We start from the raw sequence: 27,220 nt of genomic DNA, 5'->3' as shown, positions 1-27,220 counted from the left end.
ATATTTTTTTTTTTGTCACATATTTGAATTTTTTTGTTATGTTTGTCTCTAGGTATCGGAGTCCCGGGCAGCCCCCTGTCGGTGGGCGTGGTGTCGGGGCGCGGCGGGGGCGCGGGCGGCGGCGCCAGCAGCCCCCCGGGGAGTGCCGCGCGCGCCTCGGGGGCAGGCCTCACCACGGCCCACGTGGGAAAAGAGGCCGTCTTTACCGTAGTGTCGCCACACGCACAACCCAACGTCCAGGTAAAAAAGTAACAGTGATGGATAGTTTTCCTCGTAACTCTTTGGGTTAGTTACTTTTGATATATTGGTGATTGTGAGTCATGCGCACTCAACCAGGAGTACAGTAAGAAACGATTTGGTGATTCCAATAGCACGTACAGCGGTATTCCAAAAATCATTTCTATCTAACGAACCTAAACTATACAACCTGATACCGTCATTTTGGAAATCTGATAAACCATCAGTATTGAAAAGAAATTTAAAAATTTGGTTGACAGACATTGGAAGTAAGGAATCGGAGAATTTATTGAAGATAGTAATCTAAATATTATGCTATCCCATTGAATCATATATAAATTTATTGTATTTTCGCATGTGCATATACATTGTGTATGAATGTGTGTATATATATGTATATGTGTGTATATATGTGTATATATGTATGTATGTGTATGTGTATGTATGCTTTATATTTATATATTTAATTGTATTTTTACATTTAATGTAAACTGTAATTTTTTTTTTCTTTTCTTCTCTTTTGGGATTTAATTGTTTTTTTTATTTCTTCAATATTGTTTTTATTTATAGGAAACATATTCGAAAACCATATTTGCCGCAACAAATCGGTCTCTTAGAACAGGCATTTGCCCATATAGGAACCGATTGCAACATTAGGCGTATTAATATTTCTGGCTTGCCGACCCTTCATATACTGAGCCTACTCCTAATACAAGCAGAATTTGCCAGAGTTTTTTTTCGTGCCATTTTTGTAACATTGTATGTATAAACTAATAAATGAATAAAAAAATAAAAAAAATTATACGCCAAGATTACGAGCGTTTTCCTGTGAACGCTAATACTACGGAACACGTGCTACCAGCTATCGCGCCCGCCGTGTAAAACGAGGTTCCAGTGTATGTGATTATGTTTCCTTTCCAGATTGAGCAAGTGTCCGGGTCGGGGCTGGAGGAGAGGTGGGGCGAAGGGTCCGGACAGCTGCTGGAGTGCAGCGTGAGCCCCCTGGGGCGCGGGGAGTGGCGCTGCGCCTACATCCCCGTGTACGTGGGGCTGTACGAGGTGCGCCTGTCCTGTCCCCACCAGGGCCCCCTGCCCGGCAGCCCGTGGGACCTCAAGGTAAAGCGAGGAGGGGTGGAGTGCATGATGACACGTGATATTTATCTGTTATCTTTTATAATGAGGAAGTTGAGTGGTCTTATATATATTTGTTACTACACTATCAAACTTAGCCGAAAACAAGAAATAAAATTAATGTTTCATATTATCATCGTTTCGTTTCATAATTTTGACATTACATACGCTCGTGACTTCACTAGTTGTCGTCGGCGAGTTGTCCCGAGTGATGCGTTGACTTCCTGGAAACCGGAAATCTATCCAACGCTCTAGTTGATTGGTTGATTAGCAAGAACTTGTGATGTAGTTATTTTTATAAAAATACTTTTTATTAATTGTTTCATGCATTTTCGAGAAGCTTCGCTGTACAATTAAGTGCTCTAATTTTTTAAAACATTTCTTGTATTAAATTTCCCATAGCACTGAACTTCCTAACAATAGAAATAGTTTCTTTTACCAACCATATTAAATATATAACTCATATTATATTGCCTCTCTTATCCAAAATATGTTTATTTGAGATAGCATCTCCCTTCCGGCCGGCGTTACCTAGTTCCTAACCGCCTTTTAATACCGTCTCTTTTTTCTATGGCAACCCTTTTTGTCTCTTATGTTGGTATTACAGCTGTCACAGGCAGGGTAATATTATTGCCTCTTGCGTTTTGTTTTGTTTGTGTTTTTAAAATCTTTTAAAAAAGTTATTTTTACAAAAGTGAATCCGTCTTAATAGTCAAATGTCCTCTGAAAACATTGTGAAATCGCCGCTTGTCGGAAAAAAGCGATCGATCGCGATCAGACTCAAATGCCTCTGAAGTTAAGTGGTTCGAGCGATGCCGCTTCCAGCGCGTCATCTAACAACAAACAAAGCGGAGGACACGATCATTTCGAAAGATGCTTAAGAGATTGTCTAAACAATTGGATAATCTCCAAATTCTCGTTGTCAAGACTGCCATAATACTAAATGTGACAGACAAAACATATTTATTCTTCTTCTTCTTATGGTTCCTCTCCCTGATGGAGGTTGGAAATCATCATTGCGATTCTTACTTTACTGGCAGCTGCCCTGAACAAGGACTGAGTGCTGCAATGGAACCAGTCGCGCAAGTTCTTAAGCCAAGAGATGCGCCTTCTACCTGCGCTGCGTCTTCCTTCAATCCTTCCCTGTAGAATGACTTGTAAAATTTTATATTTTTCGCCTCTCATCACATGCCCAAAGTACTCAAGTTTTCTTTTCTTTATGGTCTTCAGTACCTCTTTATCTTTTTCCATCCGTCGGAGAACATCATCGTTTCGGACTCTATCAATATCCTCCTGTAGCACCACATTTCAAAGGCTTCGATCTGTTTTGAAGTGTTTTGGGTGAGTGTCCACGTTTCGACGCGGTAAAAAAGTACCGAGAAGACGTAACATCGAGTAATGCGCATTTGGAGGTCTAAATTAAAGTCTCTACTGCAAAGAAGGTCACGCATCCTGAAAAAGCAGTCTCGCGCCACCTCTATTCTGACTTTGATCTCTTGCGAGTGATCCCATTTATCATTCAGCCAGCATCCTAAATATTTATATTGATGAACTTGCTCAATAAACTGCGCTCCAAGTTTTAAAGTCATTGGGAAAGTTTGTGGCTTTTTCCGAATAACCATACATTTAGTCTTGGAAATATTCATCTCTAGCCCTTTATTCAAACTTGCCGTGTAAACTTTGTCCAATAATAGTTGCAGGCTTTCCATACTATCTGCTAGAAGGACAGTATCATCCGCGTATGGGATATTGTTTATAATTTGTCCATTTATTTATATGTTAGGTTTTCCGTTGCCTTCCGTATCGCAGTTTCACAGCACATATTTATTAAGTTTCAATATTAAAAATTTAAGTTATTTTTCATTAAATGATTGCTTTAATTGAATGTATATTACGAGTATTACAGTATAATTATATTCAATAAATTATTTTATAATTATCTGTTGTCAAAAATCAAAATCTTCAATGTTGTTTTTCTCAGTTTTGCCCTTTTAGACTCGTGGCACAAGATGGTGCGATGTGTAAAACATAACATTTGAAATTAATAAATAAATTAATGAATATTACGTCTGCTACAGGTCATCGACACTTCAGCCGTCAGTGTGGTGGGGGGCTGGGCCATGCAGCTGGAGAGTGGAGGAGGGGGGCGTCTCCGAGTGCCGGCCAAGCTGGTTTTCCTCACCGCCGGAGCTGGGCCAGGAGAACTGCAGGCCATGCTCGGCGGTCGACCCGCAGGTGAAAACATTTGTGACGTTTATTTAGTCGCGCTGTTTTTCTTGGTCTTCCTCGTTTCACAAATCCTTCTAACCGTTGTTTCGCTGTCCATCCGCTCGCATGTCCCAAACCAACGCTGCACTCCTTTCTCGCCTTTATTTTATTTATTTGTGTTTATTCCAGTGGTTGAAACGGTGAACGACCGCTCCGTTGTGACGCTCCACCCCCCGGAGGGCTCTGCGGCGGGGGCGGAGCTCCCCCTGGAGCTGCTGTACGGGGGCGTGGGCGTGGCGGGCGCGCCCCGCGCCGCCGTGATGGTGGGCGGGGCCGCGGGTGGCGCCGGGGGCGCCGGCGGCGCCAGCGAGCGGGTCCTCCTGGCCGGCCGGGGGCTGGCCACAGCCCACGTGGGAGAGACGGCTCACTTTACTATAGGTATTACAAACAAGACCTTATATTATTACTAATGCGTGGATGTTTGGACTAGAGAGAGGTAACTATTCATATACTGGCTACAAAAACGTAGAACTAATATTGACTCTATATATATATATATGTTCGGCATACTAAATGGTATAAATCAATGTGCTATCATTAGTGGGACAGGTAAAATTCTATATTCTGATTCGTTGGTTGAGAAACAATGAAGTACTGTTCATCGATCAGCATAGAACAAACTATGGCCTGAATTCTCCAATGACCTGTCTTTGTCGTATTGTTAATTCAAGACAAGATCTGGACTTTTTTGGTTTAAGTTTACGACAATTTAAATGAGCACTAAATAAATAGTCCAGATCTTGTCTTGATGTCCCTTATGGTTGCAATGCTTTTTTTCTTCTTTTTTTATGTTTTTAGCTTTGGGGTCAAACATTTTATTTGCATCCGAGCCGATGAAGAATACGGTTCTGTATGTGAAATCGAACCAGAATTGAATGAGCGTTTTCCAATCTTTGCCTTCAGGCAAAAATCCATGTAAAGGAGATCGGAGTGGAGATAAGTACGCCTCGTAATGTAGTAGTTAGCGCGTTTGCCTACCATGCTACAGTCTTGTTTAAACTGGAATGTTTTATTGTTCCTGGACTGGAAGCATAAGACCGATCACCTTACCTTCATGTAACAAACTATCGGAATATGCTGCATCTAGTATACTGTACACCATCAGGTGTGGATAGTATTATGATGATTTACTGTGTATGGTTTTGGTTAGTTCCTTATCCGATGCGTTCGGTTCCAGACGGGTCTCAGGCGGGCAGCGGAGCCCCCGAAGTGGTTCTGCAGACGCGCTCTCTCGGCCGGGCGGTGGGCGTGGCCCTGGCGCGCTCGGGCCCCGCGCTGTGGAAGGCCTCCTATTGCGCCCCGCAGCCCGGACACTACCTGTTGCGCGTCCTGTGGGACAACAGGCTCGTAAAAGGTACGGTACAAAAACCTGTGTGAAAATGAATGAACGGCTAGTTTGTGTTTTGGCTCTAAATACGGAGTGAAGGAAGATATGGAAGCCGTACCTTCACTATGATTTTCTTGAGCGATTACAAATATACCACTATCAACAAGAAAAAAAAACAGGATTAAAAAATGACACGTTTAAATAAATAAATATCAAAAATACGTGATATGTTTCGGCTGTGGCCTATTTTAGGAGTGTCTCCGCATCTCTAACAACGAGGAAACCATCTATATTGATATGATACCATATATAGCATTCACCGGAAAAAGGTAGACTATTAACGCTCATCCAGAGATCCTCCGAATCTCTTGACAAATGTTCGGCATAGTAGTCCTTAAAATGACAGCTGCCAAACTAATGTCACTAGCGACGGGAAATTACCGATCACTGATCATGTACCGATCAAATCGATTTTATCAGTTTTTGCATGCAAACATGAACTCTGTTTCCGAAAATTGATATACAAACGCAAAAACAAGCCTATTATAGTGTGTTTAAGACAATTATTCACCAAAAAATAAGACATTTATACTTTTTTCATGAACAACATCAAATGAATTATTGTTTTATTCAATCGATTTTAATTGATCAGTTTGTCCCCATCTCTAATATGACGATGTAACCTTGTAAGAACGTCGTTAATAATTAGGTTTATTTAAGTTTTTTTTAGTTTTAAAGCTGATTTTATAAAATTATGTTGATTTATATGTAAAACATTGTATTAAAAAAAAAAAATTAACATGCCAGACACTAATGATTTTTCATGTCTCAATATAAATCACTCCTTAGACATAACTACAAAGTTATGTTGTCACTTTTGTTCTAATCAAGCTGTATTTTAAGGACTATAGATATTTTATTTTTATTTATTTAACTTTTTGTACAAAATGTCAATTGTACATTGACGGGCTTATTGTCAAATGGCAACTTCTTCCAACCAACCGATAAAATAAAAGTTTTATAATTCAATAATAAATAATTTATATAATTCAATTTACAAAACATAATCAATAGAAAATAAAAATAAGAAAGCTAAAAAAGTAAAAGTATTCTAAATTTTTTTTTTTGCACCATAACAGGCCAAGAGGCCCAATTACAGTGGTGAATCACATCACAGAACACCCAGGCTTTAGAAAAATCACATTTTAATTTTTGTGTTCTCACCGGGAATCGAACCCGGAACCTTCCGTGCGTGAGTCAAGCGTCACTACACCACGGAAGCCGCCTTATCTTAGCAATCTGAATAATTTTACATCGATCGATAAGGTGGTTGATAGGTTTCCTCATTAAGGTTTCATAAAAACAGATTTTTTTTGATAATCACTGTTCAATAAGTCTACTTATATTCACTACACACTCTCGCATACATACAATACTCACACACCCATACACATATACACACACCCTCACACACCATTTACAATAATAAATCTGATCAGACATGATTTAAACGGAGATAATGTAGTAACATCTTTGATGGTGGATGGGAGATGATTCCTCAGTCGAGCAACATGGACACTATATGAGTTAGAGAAGAATGAGGAATTGTATAAAGATGAAAGGTATCCCTGCCATCGTGTCGATACTCGCCTTCACTATATGCATGATTCCACTTCCAGGGTGTCCCCTCTCTGTGGTGGTGTCCGGCGGGGCGGACGCATCGCTGGTGACCTGCTCGGGGGTGGGGCTGTCCCAGGGCGTGGTGGGGAGGGAGATCCGCTCCTGGATAGACACGCGAAGGGCGGGCCCGGGAGAACTCACAGCACACTGCACAGGTACAGGGGAGAGAGGAGAGTTGCTGAACGGTCCGCTGAAATTCCCCTTTTCGTTTTTGCTATATTTAATTTCAATTCAAATTGTTTTTTTTTTTGCCTAATTTTCTGTATGACAGGCCCTCAGTGGCAAACGGTGACTTTTTTTATGGGTAAGCTATAGTGTATTTTTTTGTCCAAGCGCTCAATAGCTGCAAGACTTATAATCTAACTCCTATTTTTTTTTAATCTGTTTTTTTTTTGTCAAATTAAATGTAAATGGAGGCTAGATTTCTTACCGTCCATGCACCCTGTAGCTGCAAGACGTGTTGTAATCTAGCTCCTATCTGTTATAATTTAAATATATCATAATTGGAAGTGAGGAACTAGAATCCCAACCGGCCATGCGCTCTGTAGTTGCAAGACGTGCTGGGATATTTATTTATTGTACAGCGCCCTTGAGGAGATTTTCAAAAAAATAGCACTATATAAATTATTCAACTATAATAATAATAATCATTTTAGTGCTTAATTTGTAGCACATTGATTTATTTGACGAGCCGGGAACAGAGTGAACGGTGCACATAAATCAACCCGAGCAAGAGGCAAAATCAACAGGTTACAATGGAGTGCTGGTACTGAGGCTAATGTATGAAATTGAAAAAAACAAGAATGTTATTTCTCAGACAAATGTGCATGTTTTAAAACAATGTATGATAGGTTCACAAATGTCCACGATCTGTGTAGTGTTTTACCTACGCACAAAACTGTATTCTTCATTGGCTCGGACAAAGACTAAAACATTAATAATATGTATCAAAATTTCAGGTCCTCGGAAAGTAGCATACTGCGAGTTGTATGAGCACGGGGACGCCACTTTCACCCTGAATGTCAAGCCCCAGGAGGCCGGGAGACACCAACTCACGGTCAAGTATGCCGGGGAGCATGTCCCCGGCTCGCCCTTCCAGCTGCGGGTCGCGGGAGCGCCGGACGCCTCCAAGGTAACTTTCAACTTGCATACTTACACGGGCTGATCGAAAAATACGGCGAATAAAAGTAATAATCCGCAAAGTACTCTTCTTGGTTACGACGCACTCGTTCTAACGTTGACTATGCTCTGTCTTGGCCCTCTCGGTGCCGGGAATTGTGTTGAAACGTTTTCCTTTTAGCACGGTTTTTATTTTCAGGATGAGCCAGAAGTCGCATGATGCTAAATTCGGAAGGTAAGGCGGATGTGGACAGACAAGAACCTTTTTTTCGGTCAACTCGCGAATCAGAAGCGAGATTTTGCAACGAATTTCGCACTCGTCTTATTTGCAAATATGTACTACAGAGGCAGACGGATGCAAATCCAAACATCAAATGTTCGAAACAAGCCTAAAAAATCTACTTTCTCTAAGTGATTTCTAATCATTTATAGAATTAATTTGTATTTTCAGTATCGTAATACATTGGTTCTTTCATTACAAGGCTTACATTTCTTTAAAATCAATTGACATGATCATGAAATTTTCTGTATTTGAGTTTTTTACATTCTCCAAAATTATTTGTCATATTTGTATAGTTGTAGACAGTCCCGAACTTTTAAAATGTGTGAATTTTTATGTAAGACAGCGTGGGACGAGACAAAATACTTCTTTTGCTGTTGATTTGCATAGTTCAAACTATGCCAAATACTCACCTATTCCACGGTTCCACATGTTAGCAAACAAACAGGGAAACTTAGATTTATTTAATTTATCTTTATACCAATTAAAATCATCAATCACTTCTTTTCTAAATTATAAAAATGTACTAAGTGTTATACTTGTTTTACTATTTATGCTATGATACATCGCCTCTGTTACTTCAATACTTTTTATATTTAAACCCTTTATTTATTGTTAATTTGCTGCATACCTATGTTATAATTTCTTATTTAATTTTTCTTTATTATTTCCATAAGAATATCAGTAGAAAATAATTTCTGCTGATTTTATTTCATGTATCTATATTTTTTATACTGTGTTCAGGTGTTTTGTTTTATTATAATTGTTTAATATTATTTTATACTTCGTTAAAGGCGTAAGCCGTCGAAATAAACTAGATATAAAAATCGAAATGTCATTTCACCAAATTCTGGATTTGCATCCGTCTGCCTCTGAGGTACGGAAATATTCTACATGGACCCGTACGAGATGTTCAGTTCTTCGGTGCCCGAATAGCCCGTTTGAACAAATCATTTTTGTCATTTTTTGTAAGCTTCCATCTGTTTTTGAGATCCAAGGACCTCCCGACCATTAGTCTTCTTCAACCGACTCATTTCCACTTTTAAATTGCTCATATTACTTGTAAACAGTCTTCAGAGTCACCACATTTTCGCCATACTCTGATTTTAACATATCATGAGCTTTTTTGTCACTTTTTTGCAATATCAAAATAAAACTACATGTTGCAAATCCATAATGCGTGACAGACACGGTAAACACAACCTCACTCTTCCTGGTCTGGAAGCCGACTACAAGTTGCAACTTGTTTAAACTTGTCACTGACTATCTCAATGGATCAGGCCATCTGACTTACTGCTACAAAAATTAATTCACCATATTTTTTGATCAGCCCTTGTGCATGTCAGATCCCTATGTGGCATCTGCCCAGGTGTCTGGGGCCAACGCCCTCCATTATATCACCAGTCTTAACTCCCGACTTCCCGTGCCAGGTGCGAGTGTACGGGCCAGGGGTGGAGGCGGGCGTGCTGGCGACGTTCCAGTCGCGCTTCATCTGCGACACACGCGGCGCGGGAGCGGGCCAACTGACGGTGCGCGTGCGCGGACCCAAGGGGGCCTTCCGCGTCGAGATGCAGAGAGAGAGCCAGAAGGATCGCACCATATTGTGCAAGGTAACAACAGCGTTATTATGTGGCCCGAGTATTATTTGAACCCATAATGTTAGAGTGCTCGCCACCTACCTAATGGCCCGATACTTTAAGAATCTGGACTTGGATAAGATTTAGCAATATGATAACACTCACCCTCCACTTCCACCTAGCCAGGCTCTTCAGAGATCTGGGCTTGGAGGACGAGAACTAATTTACGTGGACCCCGTCACAATAGATCTACAGCAGGGCTTCGATAGTTAGAACACCCAAAATCACCATGAACACTTCTGATTAGTGGAACACCACTTCAGTCTGTCCTCAGCCTGACGAACTGACTCATCAAATTTCAGCCCCGTAGCCACCTTTATTTGGTCAGTCCATCTATATGGGGTTCTACCCCGGCTTCTCCTACCTTCAACTCGGCCAGACATTATTGCCTTTTCTAGATTGTCTGGCTCACGTCCAGCAATATGTCCAAAGAAAGACAGTATCCTTCTCAAATACACCACTGATAGATGAGTTGTAATATAGAGCTCTCCCAGTATCGATGCATTCGTCCTTCTGGCTGTCCACGGCACACGCAGCAGCCTTCTCCAACACCACATCTCGAATGCATCGATCCTCTTCCTCTCGTAGGCACGCATTGTCCACATTTCAGCCCCATATAGGAAAAACGGAGAATACCAGCCATCATCTATATATCTCTTAAAGAGTCTGGATTTGAAATTGCGCCCTTGATAAATTGTTTTATACACTATCTATTTGATTTTCCAGTTTGATCCGACCGAACCAGGGGACTACAGGGTGGAGGTGAAGTGGGCGGGCAAGCTGGTGCCCGGGTCTCCCTTCCCGGTCATGATCTTCGACACCCAGGAGGAGCTGCGGCGCTACCTGCACAGCGGACAGGTGCCCTCCTAACACCACCGCAGTATGTCACACCTCTAGCCGCACCTAGCCTAACCTAACCGACCCGCCCGAGTAAACTAACCCAACCTAACTTAACCTGCCCAAGTTACTAACCTAACTCAACCCCACCCGCCCGAGTAACTAATCCAATCCTAACTCAACCTAACCTAATCTAACCCGTCCGAGTAACTAATCCAACCCTAACTCAACCTAACCTAATCTAACCCGTCCGAGTAACTAATCCAACCTAACTCAACCTAACCCGCCCGAGTAACTAATCCAACCTAACCCGCCCGAGTAACTAATACAACCTAACACAGACACGGCAAGCTGGCTACACTCTTCCAAATTACATATCTCCGAGTTTGGGGAACCTTACTAGCCCAGTTCTTTAAACTCGGTCTTCTACGGCGAGCTTTTAATAACAATAACTTATCACAACAGACATCATACATAGTTTGATTAAAAAATACAAGGAATTTGTGTAGTTTTTTTAAATCTTTATTTATTCCTCAATATGAATATTGTCCCCTTCAAAGTAATCACCATTGGATATAATTATAACCTTTGTCAACGTTTTTCGCAATCCTTAAAACATTTCTGACGAGCACTTTTTTTCAAATTTCGACAATCATATTTTTAAGTACAAGGGGTACAAGAAAAAAACACTGGTAAACCTTCATATTTTTTGCATGTTTATTTATAAAGTCCGTAAGAGTTTTAGTGCTACTTAACAATCAGCGGGTTCCTTCTAACAAACACAATATTTTGCACATGTAGGCGCACTTACATTGATAAACTTATCTTTCATCGACAATATTATACGGTTCAACGGGAAAATTTAGTGTTTTATAAAATATTAATATATTTCAGTACTAAAGTTATCTAGGCTGGTATTCCAAACGCTCTCGTGGCCGTATTATCTCGTGTATTTACATAAAAAATACACAAGTAAAACTGTTTTCTCTTGCCGCGAGAGTGGATCAGAATAGCATTCCTGGGCGGATAAAAATACAGTTCCGTGTGAAATAAACACCAAGGGTGGTATTCTGAACGCAAAAGGGCATGTAGGAAACGAATTTTTATTTATTTATTTATTTTACATAAACGGCGTAAATTGCCTTTTACATATATAGAACATAAATATGAAAAAAAGAAAAAAATACACATAAAAACATAAAAAAAAATTATAAAATTGCGTAACTATAACAAAAGTAACAAGTAGGTAAATACACATAAGCAACCAAAAATATTAACGAAATAAATACATAAATATGAAAAAACAAAAAAAGGAAAAACATTTTTAAATATAAAGAAAGGTTTAAGAATAATATTGCGAGAGAAAAAAAGAAATCAGACTCGTTTTATAACTATCAAGTCCAAAACTGATTGCCATGTCTACAGGCGAGTGCATGTGATAGTTGGTCCTAGAACTTGCAGAACAAAAAAGAGATCTGTGGCTGGTATGTCGACCAGGTACACACGGAAGCACACCAACTCCAGCAAATCTGGACAGTCAATTAATGAATTGATCACCTTAAAAAGTAATATTAGGTCAGTTAGGCATATTTACGTACTAAATACACGGTAACAGAGTGATCTCTTGGCGTGCCATTTCGTTCAGAATACCAGCCCAGAGCTAGTAATGAAGTGGTTGACGCATCCCTCGGACGCCTCCCATGCTCGACTTTAAATTCTAGACTTCAATATTGCCTCGCGATTTTTGTACGCGAACCTTGTACGATTAAAATGACTCTTTATTTATTTGTTTTGCGTCCAATCAATAAGACTAATGATTTCAGGATATGCTAATGAAACACGAGATGGCGCACAGCGAGTGCAGGTCGGAGAGTTATATAACGAGAGAACTGTCTTGTTGGAAGCACTTTTGGCGGGAATTCCACCACAGAGTTATACGGTTCCTGTGCGGATGTAGCTAAAATACACTAATATTCTTCAAATTCTACTCAAATCTGTGCTAGCGAAAATTACCAACAGCAAATTTGTTATTATTTAATGTTATTTCAACTTTTACAAACAACTAAATATCAATTGTCAATTGTCAACATTCTGACATATATGGTTTATTCCACCGATGTTATTTGCAACAATTGTTAACGTGTCAACGTTCACTGCCAATGCTTAAATCTCAATTATAATATATTACCTTCGGATATCAAACAATAAATAATATAAAATTAAGCAAATATTGTATACGTGGAAAACCTCCACCAATAGGCAGAGTTATCTTGGCAAATTACAGGTTTTCTCGTGATAAATACAAATTCAATACAGATTCATAAAATATTTCATTAATGTAAAAAGTGGTAAATGTTTTAAACTACAACAAGCGAGGAGTAAATTAAAAAACATTTAATTTAATAAAAAGTTATGTAAAAAGTTGAGTATCATTTTATTTGATCGATCGGTTTAACCTGCAAATTGTCTGTCACCTTAATCTGATTTCTTTCATCAAGAATTTAATGTCTCCATAAACGATGTATGGTAACGTTTTAAAAATGTAGATATTATAAAATGATGAAAATACCTCGATAGAAACTGTAATAAGGATTGTTTATGGTGGCTTAGCTTCAACGATGGATTGATTTTAACAACTTACATAATTGAAAATTTATGTTTCTGCATTTTTCTTTTGTAAACTATTACGTCGGTTTTTCGCTAGTACAGATTTTCAGTACAGAAAAATTTTTACATTCCAAAGTATATTTATATTCCAAAATGTCTTATGAATTTTACAACGATCATATTTTTATAAGATTAGCATTATTTATTTATTGTCATTAAAAATCAAATTTAAGACATCCTTACAAATCATTTTTTAAATAATATACATGTGTATCGAATCTAGTGAAAATTGACCCGATAAGTATAGAAATAATTTAATTCTGTAAAAATATGTAAATCTGCAACAATCATCTTTATGTTCTGTAAAAAATTCGTTTTCAATCCCGGAAGCGTAGTTTGTCTTAAATTTGATTCCATACCATTTATCGTTAGTTGCTTTAGCAAATTGTAAGCAAAACTGCACGGGTTATTTGTATTAAGTTTAAAAGTGCCAGAGATGTTTTGGTTTTGGTGGGAAAATACAATCGCTGTTAATCAAAACCAAAATATTTCAACTGTAGGCCAAAATTAATCTGAATACAAGATTCATTTTTCCACAGTCGAAAAATATATACAGATATTCAAAGTGGACTCAATTTCGTACCGCTTTTTTCCCTGAATTATAACGCCTGTATGTGAAAGGTGTTGTGTACATGGCAATTGAAAATGGTGGGAGTGTTACTATTTGAACAATGAACCTCCAACTAGTTCGAGCGTTTGCATCACCAATCAGAACAAACTGGATGTTTTTTCTTCTTCTTCTGTCATCTAATCTAGTTGAGATCAACAAGAACAGATGTTCTGGAAGAAAGCCGCTCGGGACGTTGAGATCCATCTGTCCCGTCATCTTTTAGGCGGTCTTCCAGAAATGAACGAGGACCAAGTGAAATTCCATTAGCTGCTGTAAGGGATTCTTGTCCATTATGTTTCCATGATCCCTCCAGAATCTTCGTCTTACTCACAACGTGTCAGTCTTATTTCTTCATTGCACACTTGATCTCCGAGTGTTATTTGCCTGTTTTCTGTCAATGAAAAATACGCTTCTTCGGGTGTGGAATGCGTTTAGCCATCGTCCATAAACATATTTTTATGGAGTGCATTCAAAATTTATAAATTGAATTTGTATTTTTTTTTTGAGTATCACATTTGTGTCACTACTTCGTCATTTGAAATAAAGATACGAAATTAAGTCCACCATTGTGAATAAGACTGTTTGTTATTTGCGATATTCTTAAAAAAGGATTTGTATAACGTGGAAAAGATATTCCTTCATTTCGTTGTCTGGATGAGAAAGATAAAGGATTTGTGAATATTTTAGTCTTGTATTAAGAATAATGTGGTGAAATAGGTTTTCGGAATGTTTGGGTGCACCATTTACGCATGTTACATTACGATGTTGAGTATTTTGTGGTTTACAGCGGCCATTTTGTAACTTTGTTAAAGATTTTTTACCATTTATAAACTAAAGAGGGGGCAATCAAAATTATGCCTAAACGATTCGTGGGATTAAAAGCAACCTTCAGTTGTTTGGAAGTTATAAATTTGATAAAGTTTTACAAGATTGGGCAATAATTATGGAACACAATATGTGGCTGCCGAAGCATTTCCATACACTGTTGATTGCGTCCCCTTTTAGCTTAGTTTTAAATACCCTTAAAATCCCAAACAAAGTATTGTAGACCCAGTAAAGAATGTTAAGAAATTGTTTTGTATAAAAATAATAATATTCTATTGACTGTTGACGTTCCATTTTCTTTATGTATATAATAATTATATAATTGATATTTTAACAAACCTTTTAATTTATTTTCATATGTAACAACTTTTGCATCATGTTATAAATAAAATAATATTTTTATAATGGTCGTTTTTACTTTTTCTTCTGTTGTTTCCCCAATACCTTTCACTTATTTAACTAAGAGATAAGATGATCTGCTCAATGGCCAGACTAGAGCTCTATCTCCTACGTTTTAAAGCTCTTTCAATTTATTACCTTGTAAATTCGGTGAAAAATAAATCTTATGCAAAGTAATCGCTTCATCGCGTATCATTTAATATCAAGATTACATAATTTTGTATAGCTGTAATTGACCTAATCTCAAATAGGAATAATCTTCCAACAAAAGGACAACTGAGGTAAGGTGGTGACTCATCAAACGTGGCCTAGTGTAGCCGACATGAGTACTACAGGGGGAGAGGAGACTACCAAGAGGGTTACTCGGCCCTCTCCATGTTGGTGTTGGCCTCTTGTGGCAGTAGTCACTCAGTGGGTCCATATGTGAGAATGGAGTTGAGTTCATGCGCATATTCCCTTAAAATAGGGCATTGCTGAGTCCCCATATCCACCGCGCTGAGTGTTATATGTGTCCCAATGGACCATGCTGGGAGTGGTATATTTATTGTAAAATAACATAAAAAAATAATAAAATCAGTCAACAATATGCCGTGTAAATGCCTAAACTTTCATATTTTTATTTATTTTTCCAACACATCAGGCCACGAAGCCTAATTACAGAAGAGAACACTAGACTTGAAGGCTTGAGTAAAATTACATTAAGATCTCACCTGAGGCTAGATCATAGCCATTACACCACGGGGGCCGCTAACATTTCCTTCCCAAAGAACTTCTTTATTTCTGTGTTGAACATCCGATCAATCACAATGTTTTTTATTTTAACTGCTTTGCTTTTCGTATTCTTTCTAAAAGTGGTGTATACACAACAGAATCTCTCGAAGCATTACAATCTCTCTTCGGAGAATCATCCAATTTCACATTTGCACTTAAACAATTTTCTTCCTTCCCAAATAACCTTTCTTCGAGCGTCAAAACATTCTCGTTCCTAGTTAAAATATTCTCTTTATCATTCGTATCGATAGTCTTTTTAAGAATCGGAGAAAAATCTGTCAAATCATAAGTTACTGTGTCATTTAGTTCCATATCCATAGCGTCGGAGTCCGGAACATTCTTTAGGTCCATAGACTTTTCAAAAGCGTCAAAATCATTGTCAACATTACCAAAAAAATGGCTGACTCTTCGTTTAGCCACTCCCGACACATTTCCACTAGACGTTGTTTTGATAGGAGTAGAATAATTATTATCGGAAGTGAGGATAATCTTGTTGATGTCAACTTTGTTGGCATTTGTAACGATATTTTGAATTATATTCGAAAGATCTGCTTCGCTTATTTCATCCTCCGTGCTACAGTTGCTCATATTCCTTAAAAGCTCCGCTGTTGAGTTTTTCGCATCGTCAAACAAATGGGTCTTTCGCAGCAAAACGGGGCTCTTGTATTCCGCGTTCTTAAGTCTCTCTATGTCTTTATTTACAATTTTAAAATCGAATTCTTTGTCAGTTGATGGTTTAGTAAGATAACTGTCGATTTTCTCTTGTCCTTTGCTATTTTGATCACGCTTTTTTCTTGTTTTTCTTGGTTTTGTTCTGAAACTAACATCGGCTGCTCCTTTTCTTTTATTTTTCTTTATAATTTTAGTTTTTGACCTGTCCATTGATAAGTTTTTCATGCTTGTTTCTAGATCGCATACGTCTGTGTCTTTTTTCTTCTTTCCGGCTTTCTTCGGTTTCTCTTTGATGAGAGATTTCTTGAATTGTTCTACAAGTAGAGGGTACGCAGCCTCCATGTGGTCTTGCCTCTCAACTGTTGTCCACAGATCTCGCAAGGCATCTTCCCCTGGAAAGAGACGTACGTACCTTAGCATCGATATGTTAGATATATTAGACATTACTACATTAGGATGACGGACACCGGAATGCTATCCGAAACATCGGCAAGAAAGAAAAATAACAAGCGCCACAACGACCCAGGAAAATCCTCAAAAATGTCTGAAAGACTGTGAAAACCCATAAATTTTAATCACTCAAATAGGTCTTTAGAATGAGCATTAGATTTAAACCATTTTCACAACAGTTCAAAAGTATTCCATAAGCAAGCACACGATACATTGAACTTTTCTTTAATCGGCTATTAATGAGTGGAAGAGTGATTTTATCTAGAGCATTGCTACACCTGTGATACAGCATTGTAATCGGCAAATAAAGTGAGATTTCTGAGTACCTTCCACTTGGTCATCAGAAACTAGTCCAGCGTAGTGTCCTTCAGGGTCATGCCACACAACCTCGTAACTCGGCACCCCTGTTAAAACACAAATGATAATTCATATTTTATTGTTTAATTGTACACATATTTTTTTATTACATTTTGAATACATTTTTACAATCAATTCTTAAATTTGCTTATGATATTTAAATTCGCAGCGCCCTTCAAAAAAGAAAAAACTTCACACTACACTATTATATAATATAATACAGAATTAGTGATGGAGAGCCGAGAGTGATGACGAGATCTGCAAACTGTGAACTCCCGAATTACTATCCAAACTGAACTGATCTACTCGACTACTGTTGGTACCTAAGGGTGTTTGCTACTGGTTTTACAGTAGCTGTCCATATTGTCCTCTTTACTTCCTAGTGGGGAGTTGAGGTCATCTTCTATTTCCCTTACAGATTTTATTTTTGTTTACGTACAGGACTTCTGCACTGTCCTTAAGACAATAGTAGGTCAGATGACAGTGGGCATCGGTTTCCGGGCGAGTCCCACATAATAAAAAATAATATTCAAATTGTTTATTCTTTTAAATCAGCAGTCACAGACAATCTGTGTTTATTTAGTCACCTTTGGGATTTCTCTTCTTCTTTATGGCGAGGGGGTGCAGGGGGCACGGCGGGGGGTGGGGGGCGTGCAGCAGCTGCCAGCGTGTGAGCAGAGGTAGGAACTTCTCCACACAGTAACTCTCCGTCCAGCACAGCCAATGCTTCATCAATTTCTGGAAAAAAAACATACGTGCACCAAAATAATTTTTTAAATATAATTTATTATACCATCTTTTTTCATATGAAGTTATATATAGTTGGATAATTTATATAGCGCCATTTTTGTGAAAAATCACCTCAAGGGCGCTGTACAATTAATAAATATCCCAGTACGTCTTGCAGCTACAGAGCGCATGGACGGTTGGGATTCTAGTTCCTCGTTTTCAATTAAGATCAATCAAAAATTATAACAGATGGAAGCTAGATTACAGGACGTCTTGCAGCTACAGAGCGCATAGACAGTTAGAAATTTAGCCCCCATTTACACATTTTAAAAATTGACAAATAAATTTAGTGTATTAATGATACTAAAAAAAATAAAAATAATATGAATAATAAAAAGGAGTAAGATTACAACACGTCTTGCAGCTACTAAGCGCATAGACGATTGGAATTCTAGACCCCATTTACAAAATTTAGGTATTTTAAAGTTGATACATGAAAGCTAGATAACCAATCATCGTGCAGCTACAAAGCGCATGGACGAGTGGAATTCTAGCAAAGTAAGAATGATATCAATAAATTTACAAAAAATAGAGCATAGTAGTAAATTTGCCAAGTGTTCATGCCAAGAAGTAAGCAATAAAAAACTAAATAAATAAAGCACTGTATCAACTCCATGGTTAACAAAGGGAGACAGATTTTCGAAGAGAATCTTTTGTAGACAGTAGGTAGATACTGTCACCATGTGGTCCACTGGCTGCTCGAGAATTTCTGGAAACGCATGTGTGTAGACTGGGGGATTATGCCTATTGTTCCAACGACTCGGTGTCCATTTTGGTCCGTATTATTTCAAGTTTACTGTAAGTTATATACTTACAGTAAACTTGATTAGGTTTGGGCACTCCCACTGAGGGTTGAAGTCCTCCGGAGTGGTCTCCCGAGGGTCCAGGAACTCCCGGAGGAGGGCTGCGTCAGGAAATGCGGCCGTACCCGCCAACGCCCGCTGCCGCAGCTGCAGCTCTGTCTTCATGTGCTGTCGCCACTCCCTGGAAACAGAAAATATTGAAATTTTCGAAACTTTGAAACAAAACGTTGAAACCAATTTTTTTTAATGTAATTTATGAACGCCAAGCAGAAATGCCTTTATTAGATATATCGATAGACCATTTTATCAATCAGACAACTCCAAAAAAAATCATTTAAATTATATTTGCATCTTATAAATCACAACTTTTGACACCAAAACAATTATACGCTAAAACAATACTCATTTATAGATTCAAAAACTACTCTTACTCAAATGAAAGACATAAACCCACAATACATCACATACAAATAACATAATCACTAGATCCTCAACACTCAAATTTGTTTAGTCTCCCACCAGTCTGACGATGTCGGTCACGACGAAACCCGGTCACTGGTAAAATTTATAAATGAATGTGGAATAAAATTAGATAAGTATTTTTATTATTATAATTAAAAATTCAGTTCCACCAAGAAATGTCAGTAGAAAAATTCAATATACTAACAGTATTGCACATAAAACGTCCATCTCGCGTCGTTCTGCAGTACATTCGCCCCATGGAGAAATGAAGAACAAAGAAATGTGGGCCATAAAGAGACCACAGGGCGTGGTAAGGCCCAGTCAGCCCAGCCAGCCCGAAGACTCAGCTCAACGCAGTCACTCGATTCCAGCATTCAGTTCAAGTGCAGCCATTTCAACTCCTCATCGCAGCATCACTCAGGCGACATAATTCATTATTTATTTGCCATGTAATAAATACGCATTAAGCAGCAACCTCGTGTTTTCTGTCACTCTCTAACTGGGGTAGGAGCTCCACTAACCCTCAACTACTATAATCCTACAGATCTAATTAGGTCGCAGTGATGTCAAGGGCTTATTTAGAACTGAGCCCATCTACAAGAATATAATAAAATAGAAGGGGATAACTTTTATAATCACTCGGAGATCAGCCATTCTTCGGCGCTCCAAGTAGTGCTCCTAGCGAGGATACCTGTAGCCGTTGGAAGTGCAAGAGGAGTGAGTTCCGCAGCCAGCACAGCCCTGGCGCAAGTGCCGGCGACTAGACCCGCCGTGACCACAAGCAGTGCAGCTTGTGACATCCTCCACACGCCTTCTATACTCCTCGTACTTAGAGGGTTCCGCACTCCAAGACACCAGCCTGTAATGAACTCAAATAATCAATGACTTATACATACATACAGCTCAGAATTCTTTATTAGGATGAGCAATTAGCAATTAGTAATTTTTCTAATTTGAGAAGATGTATGATCTTGATTTATTTAATGACTCAGCTCTCTGCTACAAACGGAAGCCGAGTCTCATTTAAAATAATAATATTTAGCCTTAATTAACAATATTAGCCTCGATTAATAATATTTAGCCTCTTTTTGAAAATTTGATTTAAAACAAACACCACATTTCACACAAATGGAGTCGTGCTTTAAACATATTCTTGTCACATTTTGTTGTCCGGTCAGAAATTGTATTATATATTGTGTTGTGTACTTAATTGGTGCTGTGTTAGGTTAATGTTTTTTGTAATAATATCACGGTAATTATACCAATATAGCAATGTGTGCACAACAATAATCTTAAATAAAAAATATCGACTGTAAAAAGGCTTAGTTCAAATTCATTTTTATTGGACCAAAATAGCATCACAAATAAAACTAAATATTTAAGGCGTTGTTAAATTGGGACAATATATCAGGCTAGGAACCCTTGAGCAATGGCCGGGTATTATTAAAGCATAATACTCCCAAACAGAAAGAGTATTTGCTATAGTCCTTGGACAGGTTCTCGAAGCATTAAGCCCGAAGAAATGATTGCTGATACACTAAACAGTATCTACCATATACACTTGCTTACAATGGAGGGAAGAATAATATGCTCATATTAATTTACAAATGTGCATATTCCTGTCCCTTTTCAGTAAGTGACGGGGTGCTAGATCTCGTTAGATCCGGCGCTGATACACTGCGACTGGTGTACTAATACAGAGCCCTGCACAATGTTATGTTTGGATAAAGAAATGATGATGAAAAGCGTCTTTACCTTGCGATGATATCTTTATCGGAATGCTGCATGATGAAGGAGCTCGCTGAAGAGTAGCCGACTCCGTCTACACCGGTTCCATTGTAATCTGATCCACACAGGAGAGCGAGAGCTACCATTTTGTTACGACCCAAATCTATAAACAATTTTCAAAATAATTCAATAGTTCAAGTGAGTTCTAAGTTTTGCTTTTGACCTAATAAAGCTTAGCAGAAATCAAATGAGGGTTTCACTATAGCCCTTACACGGCACCGCAGATTGAACAAACACCCTGCTAGAACGAACCTTTCCCAAACATCTAGACGTAGGTTCTGCAGTGCAGATGAGGAAACAACTATACACATGTGAATGTGATGCTTTACATCATCAAAGAAGTCTCATCTTATCGTTAAACCTGAGGATGTTAAAGAGCTCGCCCCCTACACAATAGCCCGATACTTTATAGACCTGGGCTCGGAGGGCGAGAGCTATTCACGGGGACCCGTCACAATAGATCTTCACAGGTCGCAGTGACGTCAGGAGCTCGCATAGCACTGACATCCTCCCTAAGTATAAGAATAATAGTTCTCGGTGAATAAGAGTCACAAATGAAAATGTTGTTGAATTGCCTAAGCTAATTGACTAAGCAGACTAATACTTATTGAAAACACACAGTGAAGTTGTGAAGTGAGACGAGTACCGTTGACTTGTTACTGACTGAGCTTTTTAAACTTATACAGTAACTGCGTAAACGTTTACTTGAGTAATTGAGTGCCTCTTATTTACATTTGTCCATATCTTCTCTTAACTTCCTAGTGGAGAGTTGAGGTCGTACACTATTTTCCTGGCTGGCAGCAATTAGATATCTGTGCTCGTCAGCTATTTGGATGATTCGATAATTTATAGTTTTGATACAGGAAATGTTAGATTTCCCTTCAGCAATGTCCCATACCTAGATGAATATTCCAAATTGTTTTATTTTATTTATCCATTTATATTATCGTACAATTTTATTTGTACATAGCAATGAAATTGTTCGCCTATTCTCAAAATTAGAGTCTTTGTTTCTTTTTGCATTTTCATCATTTTTTTATAAAACAATTGAGCAAAAATTGTATATGTCTCTAGAATTAAACTGTGAAAAAGTACATGCTTATGCGATCAGCTCGAGGTTATTTGTTTACCTATAGATTTTTGTATCCTCAAGAGGTCATATATGTCCACCGTACCAATGCCAGCTCCCGACACGGTAAAGTTCCTATAGAGACGAGTTGCCCCGTATACAAAACAGTCAGAATCTTGGGATATAACAGCACTGACTTCCTGTAAACACATCATTTATGTATATGATTAACTAAGATTGGTGTAGAAAAATATTCTAGTATCTACGAGTTATGTACAACAAAATATTTATTTTATCGTTTAATATATATACCATAGAATTAAGAATAGTCTGGAAGCCACATACGCACATCAAACAGAAGGTAACTAAACTACTCTTAAAGGAGTATTTTTACATTTTGACCCATTAGTTTCTTTATAGACATCGTGTTGTGTTGTTTTAAAGTGTATAAATACTGCTGGGATCTTAAAGAAACAGAATGGGATCACATTTCATATGTAAGTAGCAAATGCATTACATAAAAATTGAATTGCTTTTCCATCTGTCAGATTGTCAGAGAAAACAAAATGGACATTTTGTTAGTGTTGCCAGGGTAGTCTAATTTTTTACGCTACTTTGCTCATCTAACGAAAATTGGACCTCTCAGATTAAACAACGCCGTGGTAGACATTTGACCAACATTATCTTTAAAACATCAAATATTATTTAACATGATATAAAAATATCCGTTTTATGTGAAATAAAATTGGTTTTATTTTTTTAAGTTCAAATTTCATTAATGAAATTACTCTTGTTAAATGACCTTTTACTGTCAGCTGATTTGTGTCAATTAATGTTTCCACGTGTAGAATAAAATTTTAGAGAATTTAACAAATTCCTTTTTTTAAATATCATCTTACATTTGTGTTATGATGATATTAAAGTCTTTACATCAATAAATTACGATGCAGAAAGTTTAAAAATTTGGCAATAGAAATATTACTTAAAGTTATAAACATAATTTGAAAAGAAGATTATTTAAACAGTTGTATCATAAAAGTGTGAAACAGTTTTGCCAAGATGTAAATGACAGTTAAAATTCTGTAGTGCCATACTAAAAAAAGTGATACCATATAAACAAAATTTTCCAATATTTAGGGAAAAATCAATGTATACATTTTATTAAAATTCAAATGTTTATTTTCGTGTTTTTAATTGAAACCTGAAATTCAATAAAAAAATACAAAGTATTTTTTATGATATCATAGGTAAATATATAATAATCCACAATTGTAGACCGTTTTTACTATTTTTCATTTCCTCACTTTAGCGTTTTCCTCAGTTAAACACTTTTTTTTGCTGCTCCCTTGAAAAACGAAAAACAGGGGTTCTTTTGGTAACGAAAAATTCTTAAGATAGAATACCACATTACTCTTTTATGTTGATCGTGGAATACTTACTCCAGTAGCATTTAAATGGGCGCACATAGCTTCAGCTTCTCCAACCCCCGTGACACACCTCAGGCCCATACTGGATAGCAGCTTTTCACACTGGAAGATAAAAGCATTCCAAATTACCAAGAACTTATTACTTCAATAGGGTATTTTCACAAATATATATTTAGAGCGGATTTTTACAATTCCAATCAATGGTGTTCAAAACATGTTTTCATTTATAATTTTCGGGTTTAAAAATGAGCACACACAAAATGGCTCATAGTTGGTATCACGTCATTTTGACGTCACGGGTTACGACTGCCAACTGGGCTTAATAAACATTGCGTACAAGTTTGGGGCCAAAAGTCATACTGCCATTTGTCATACAAGGCGCGAAACGTCTCATTTTTGAGTAATTAAAAATATGCATATTTTTAACCTTGGTAGAAAATTTATCCGACGTCGCAAGAAAAAAATTGTAAAACAGTTAAAAATAATAAAAAAAACGTGAAAAGATCCTATTCAGGAAAACTTTTCCAAAATACAAGGATATTAATATTAGCAGGTAATGGTAAGTTAAGAACTGTTGCATTGCCAAGGCTTAAAAATAAACTAACACTAAAGAACTGTTTACACGTAGACAATATAATAGATAACACAATACTGTCTTGTCCCAGCTCCACGAACAGCCGCGACCGCGCAGGAAAGAAAGCTGGGACACTACGAAAATTCGGCCACAGTTCAGACGTGAGCGCTGCGAAAATGAATACACAATAGCGTTTATTGCAAGCGAGTTCAAGATGTATCGGAACTGTTAAAAGACTATAATAAAAAGTTTTTTTTCTGCCGCCACTCCAGGCATAAATATGCACGGGAGTGACATTTACAATACATCGAACCAATCGCTATCGTCACAAGGTCGTGTCCGTGCGCGGTGGTGGAAGTAATCATTGTTCCGGAGAGATAGTGTGCCTGTCTATCTCCGTAACAATGTCTACAAACAATATCCTGTCCTAGGAATCGCTGTTTACATGTGGACAGTGGTCGAGTTCTAGTACAGAACAATATTGTATTGTCCACGCGCAAACAACCTTTGAATATTTAAAATCTTACCAAATAACAAGCAGATACATAATCTGCTAATGTTAACATATGTTTTCAATGTTGCAATGGTAGGGTATCGGATTGAATGATGCAGAATGAGATGAAGAAGGATGGGCATGACAAGGATCGGCTTGAAGTCTTATATGTATGCAGATCGTGGTTTTTAAATACTGTATACTTTTTTTATTGTCCTTGCAAATAACTAAATAATTGAATCTATACTTTATACAAAAATAATTGAATTGAAAAATATTTTTATAAAATATATAAATAGTACAAAAAAAAGAAAATACAGCGTCCCAAGATGATGAAATATCTCACTCACATGTGAGAGGACGGAAGCAAATCTCTTTCTGGAGGTGTTTTGGGTGGGGGCCTTCTTGGCAGGGGGCCGAGTCCCCCGGGCCAGTGCCTGCAGCTGCGCCCGCGCGGCCATGGCGGCCCCCTTCATGGCGGGGGCTGTGCCCTCCAGCACGAACACAGGCGTAACCCCATACAGCAAGAGGTAGCTGGTACGGAAGTAGAGATTCCTGCCAAAAATACATGATATAAATAGTCAAATACGTATGAGTTAGAAACTAGTTTAAACTAGAAATAAATCCGACCTGCTAGTTCTATTTTAAATTCTCAACTCACTCTTTGATGCGCCTGAACTACTGAGCTCAATAAAATTAAAGATACCAACTAGACACCTCAGAGAAAACTTACTCTTTCATACCGATAACCATAGATCGAACTATGGTTTTCATTTCCCTATAATAATAATATTTGGCTGATTTATATAGCGCCATTTTTGTAAAAAATCACCTCAAGGGCGCTTTACAATTGTATGATAGTTTAAAGAAGTGAGATTTTAGTTGGGATCTGAACTGACTGGGATTGTTGATGATTCGTAAATTTGAAGGCAATTGGTTCCAGGCAGAGGGGCCGGCGGTGGCAAAAGCACGATCTCCAAATCTAGTGATTGGGGAGCGCCGGATTTCGACAAGTTTTCCTCTTCCTGAATCAAATGCTGACCTAAGAGTAGATTTTCTTTGACATGTATTTTCCCTAATACAAAGGTCCGATAGGTATTTTGGAGCCATTTCATGAAGGGATTTGAATACTGTCCAGCACAGCTTGTATTTTATTATCTCTGGGCTTTTTAACCAGTGCAAATCTCGAAGATGTGAGATGTGAGAATATTTTTTTACTCCCGTAATAAGCCTTTCTGCTGCATTGAAAACAGCTTGAAGTTTGTTAGTTTGATATTTTGGGAGATTGCGTATATTCCATTACAGAGTTTGTAGGTCTGCCAACAAACATACCAGTCATGATTTTTTTGATAACAAGTTGTCTTCTTTCATACGATCACTGAATCAAATTCAATTATAAACACCTCTCTCCTGTTTCCACTCCCACCAAGTCTACTATATACCATTGTGTCTATTTGCTTTCTTTTATAATAATTTCCTATGCATACATGTGTCCTTAAAGATGCCCATTGGGTGTATATATAAAGATTTTAGCCAAATTTTGTGATACTTCATTCTGGTTTTAGGCCCTTCATATAAAGGTGCATCTTACCTAAGGTAAAGACGGGGCTGTGCATAATTATCTGTGACATTTTGACTATCACACACCCAGCCAGAGAGGTCCACGGCAACTTTCTCACCACGGATCTAAAAACAAAATCTATAATAAATACACTCAACAATGTTTGAGTATGTCTAAATGCTTGCAGACTGGCTGGGTTTCCTCCCTAGGGAGTTATTCATATTTTAATTTATTGCAACAGAGAGAGAAAACATTATTGAGAGGTGAATATGGAAGTCTAGGCATTTACAGGGCTTATGACCTGTCATTGGCTGGTTTAAGTGGCCACTTTACGCCTTCTATTCTTAATAATGTTTTCCCTCTCTGTTGCAATAAATTTTGGTATGAATTACTCCGTAGGGAGGAAATCCAGCCAGTCTGCAAGCATTTGGACATGACTCAGGACTCTGAAGCAGAATGAACTTTCCGGAATACGCTTCACTTCAGTCCGAGGCATCAAAAATTGGCTCGATTCGTTCTTTGATCGGCATCCACAAATTTCAGATGACAATACAAGACAATACTTTGAATAACAGAATTGTACAAGATTTTCTTTAATAAACGCTAAAATTTCTTTAAAAATCAGGTTTCTAAGTAATAGACCCAATATTTTAATAATTCCGAAGTCAACTTACTTCGTAAAGTGGTTTCCGATCACAGAATGGACCCAGAATAGTCCACAATCCTTTAACTCCCATTTTTTAAATATGACATATAATATAACACCATTTCATCATTTTTTATGAATAAATAAGTTGACTCGCGTTTGAAAACATTAAACTAATATGTAATAGAAAAATATCAGATATCGGCGCTCAAAAAATGTTTCGAATTTTCAAATCTGACAACTGACAGCTTCGAAGCGACTGCCATATGTTAAAATAAATTAATTGAATTGCCAGGATTCAAAAGTTCGTGACGTAGGTACCTGTTTTTTTTTTAATCTGG

At 37.8% G+C, this 27,220-nt stretch overlaps 2 protein-coding genes across 2 annotated transcripts in view; one reads left to right on the top strand and one right to left on the bottom strand.

Annotated features, from left to right (window-relative positions):
* Window positions 1-12,480, top strand: part of LOC148278107 (filamin-C-like) — a 99,218-nt gene extending 86,738 nt beyond the window's left edge. Inside the window, 10 exon segments of the mRNA XM_088231888.1 lie at window positions 53-240; window positions 1,159-1,353; window positions 3,447-3,603; window positions 3,766-4,014; window positions 4,814-4,990; window positions 6,643-6,798; window positions 7,603-7,775; window positions 9,473-9,652; window positions 10,406-10,559; window positions 12,340-12,480. Of these exon segments, the coding sequence (XP_088088014.1) occupies window positions 53-240; window positions 1,159-1,353; window positions 3,447-3,603; window positions 3,766-4,014; window positions 4,814-4,990; window positions 6,643-6,798; window positions 7,603-7,775; window positions 9,473-9,652; window positions 10,406-10,549 (1,619 nt within the window). The 3' untranslated portion in view covers window positions 10,550-10,559; window positions 12,340-12,480.
* Window positions 12,481-15,022: 2,542 nt separating this feature from the next.
* Window positions 15,023-27,169, bottom strand: Gen (XPG-like endonuclease). Its single transcript, XM_088231886.1, has 11 exons — window positions 26,908-27,169; window positions 26,264-26,358; window positions 25,023-25,227; window positions 23,618-23,707; window positions 22,240-22,378; window positions 21,077-21,212; window positions 20,013-20,180; window positions 18,872-19,040; window positions 17,855-18,005; window positions 17,237-17,314; window positions 15,023-16,852 (listed from the first exon to the last, which is right to left on the bottom strand). The coding sequence occupies exons 1-11, from the start codon at window positions 26,968-26,970 to the stop codon at window positions 15,831-15,833; spliced, it is 2,316 nt and encodes a 771-aa protein (XP_088088012.1). The 5' UTR covers window positions 26,971-27,169; the 3' UTR covers window positions 15,023-15,830.
* Between the last annotated feature and the right edge of the window lie 51 nt (window positions 27,170-27,220).

The sequence above is a fragment of the Micrasema longulum genome, unplaced genomic scaffold, assembly GCF_059751315.1.
Source record: "Micrasema longulum isolate JH-2025_06_02 unplaced genomic scaffold, ASM5975131v1 h1tg000928l, whole genome shotgun sequence".
Classification (NCBI taxonomy): Eukaryota; Metazoa; Arthropoda; class Insecta; order Trichoptera; family Brachycentridae; genus Micrasema; species Micrasema longulum.
The sequence above is the reverse complement of the archived record's forward strand: the minus strand, read 5'-3'. Positions and strand labels throughout refer to the sequence as shown.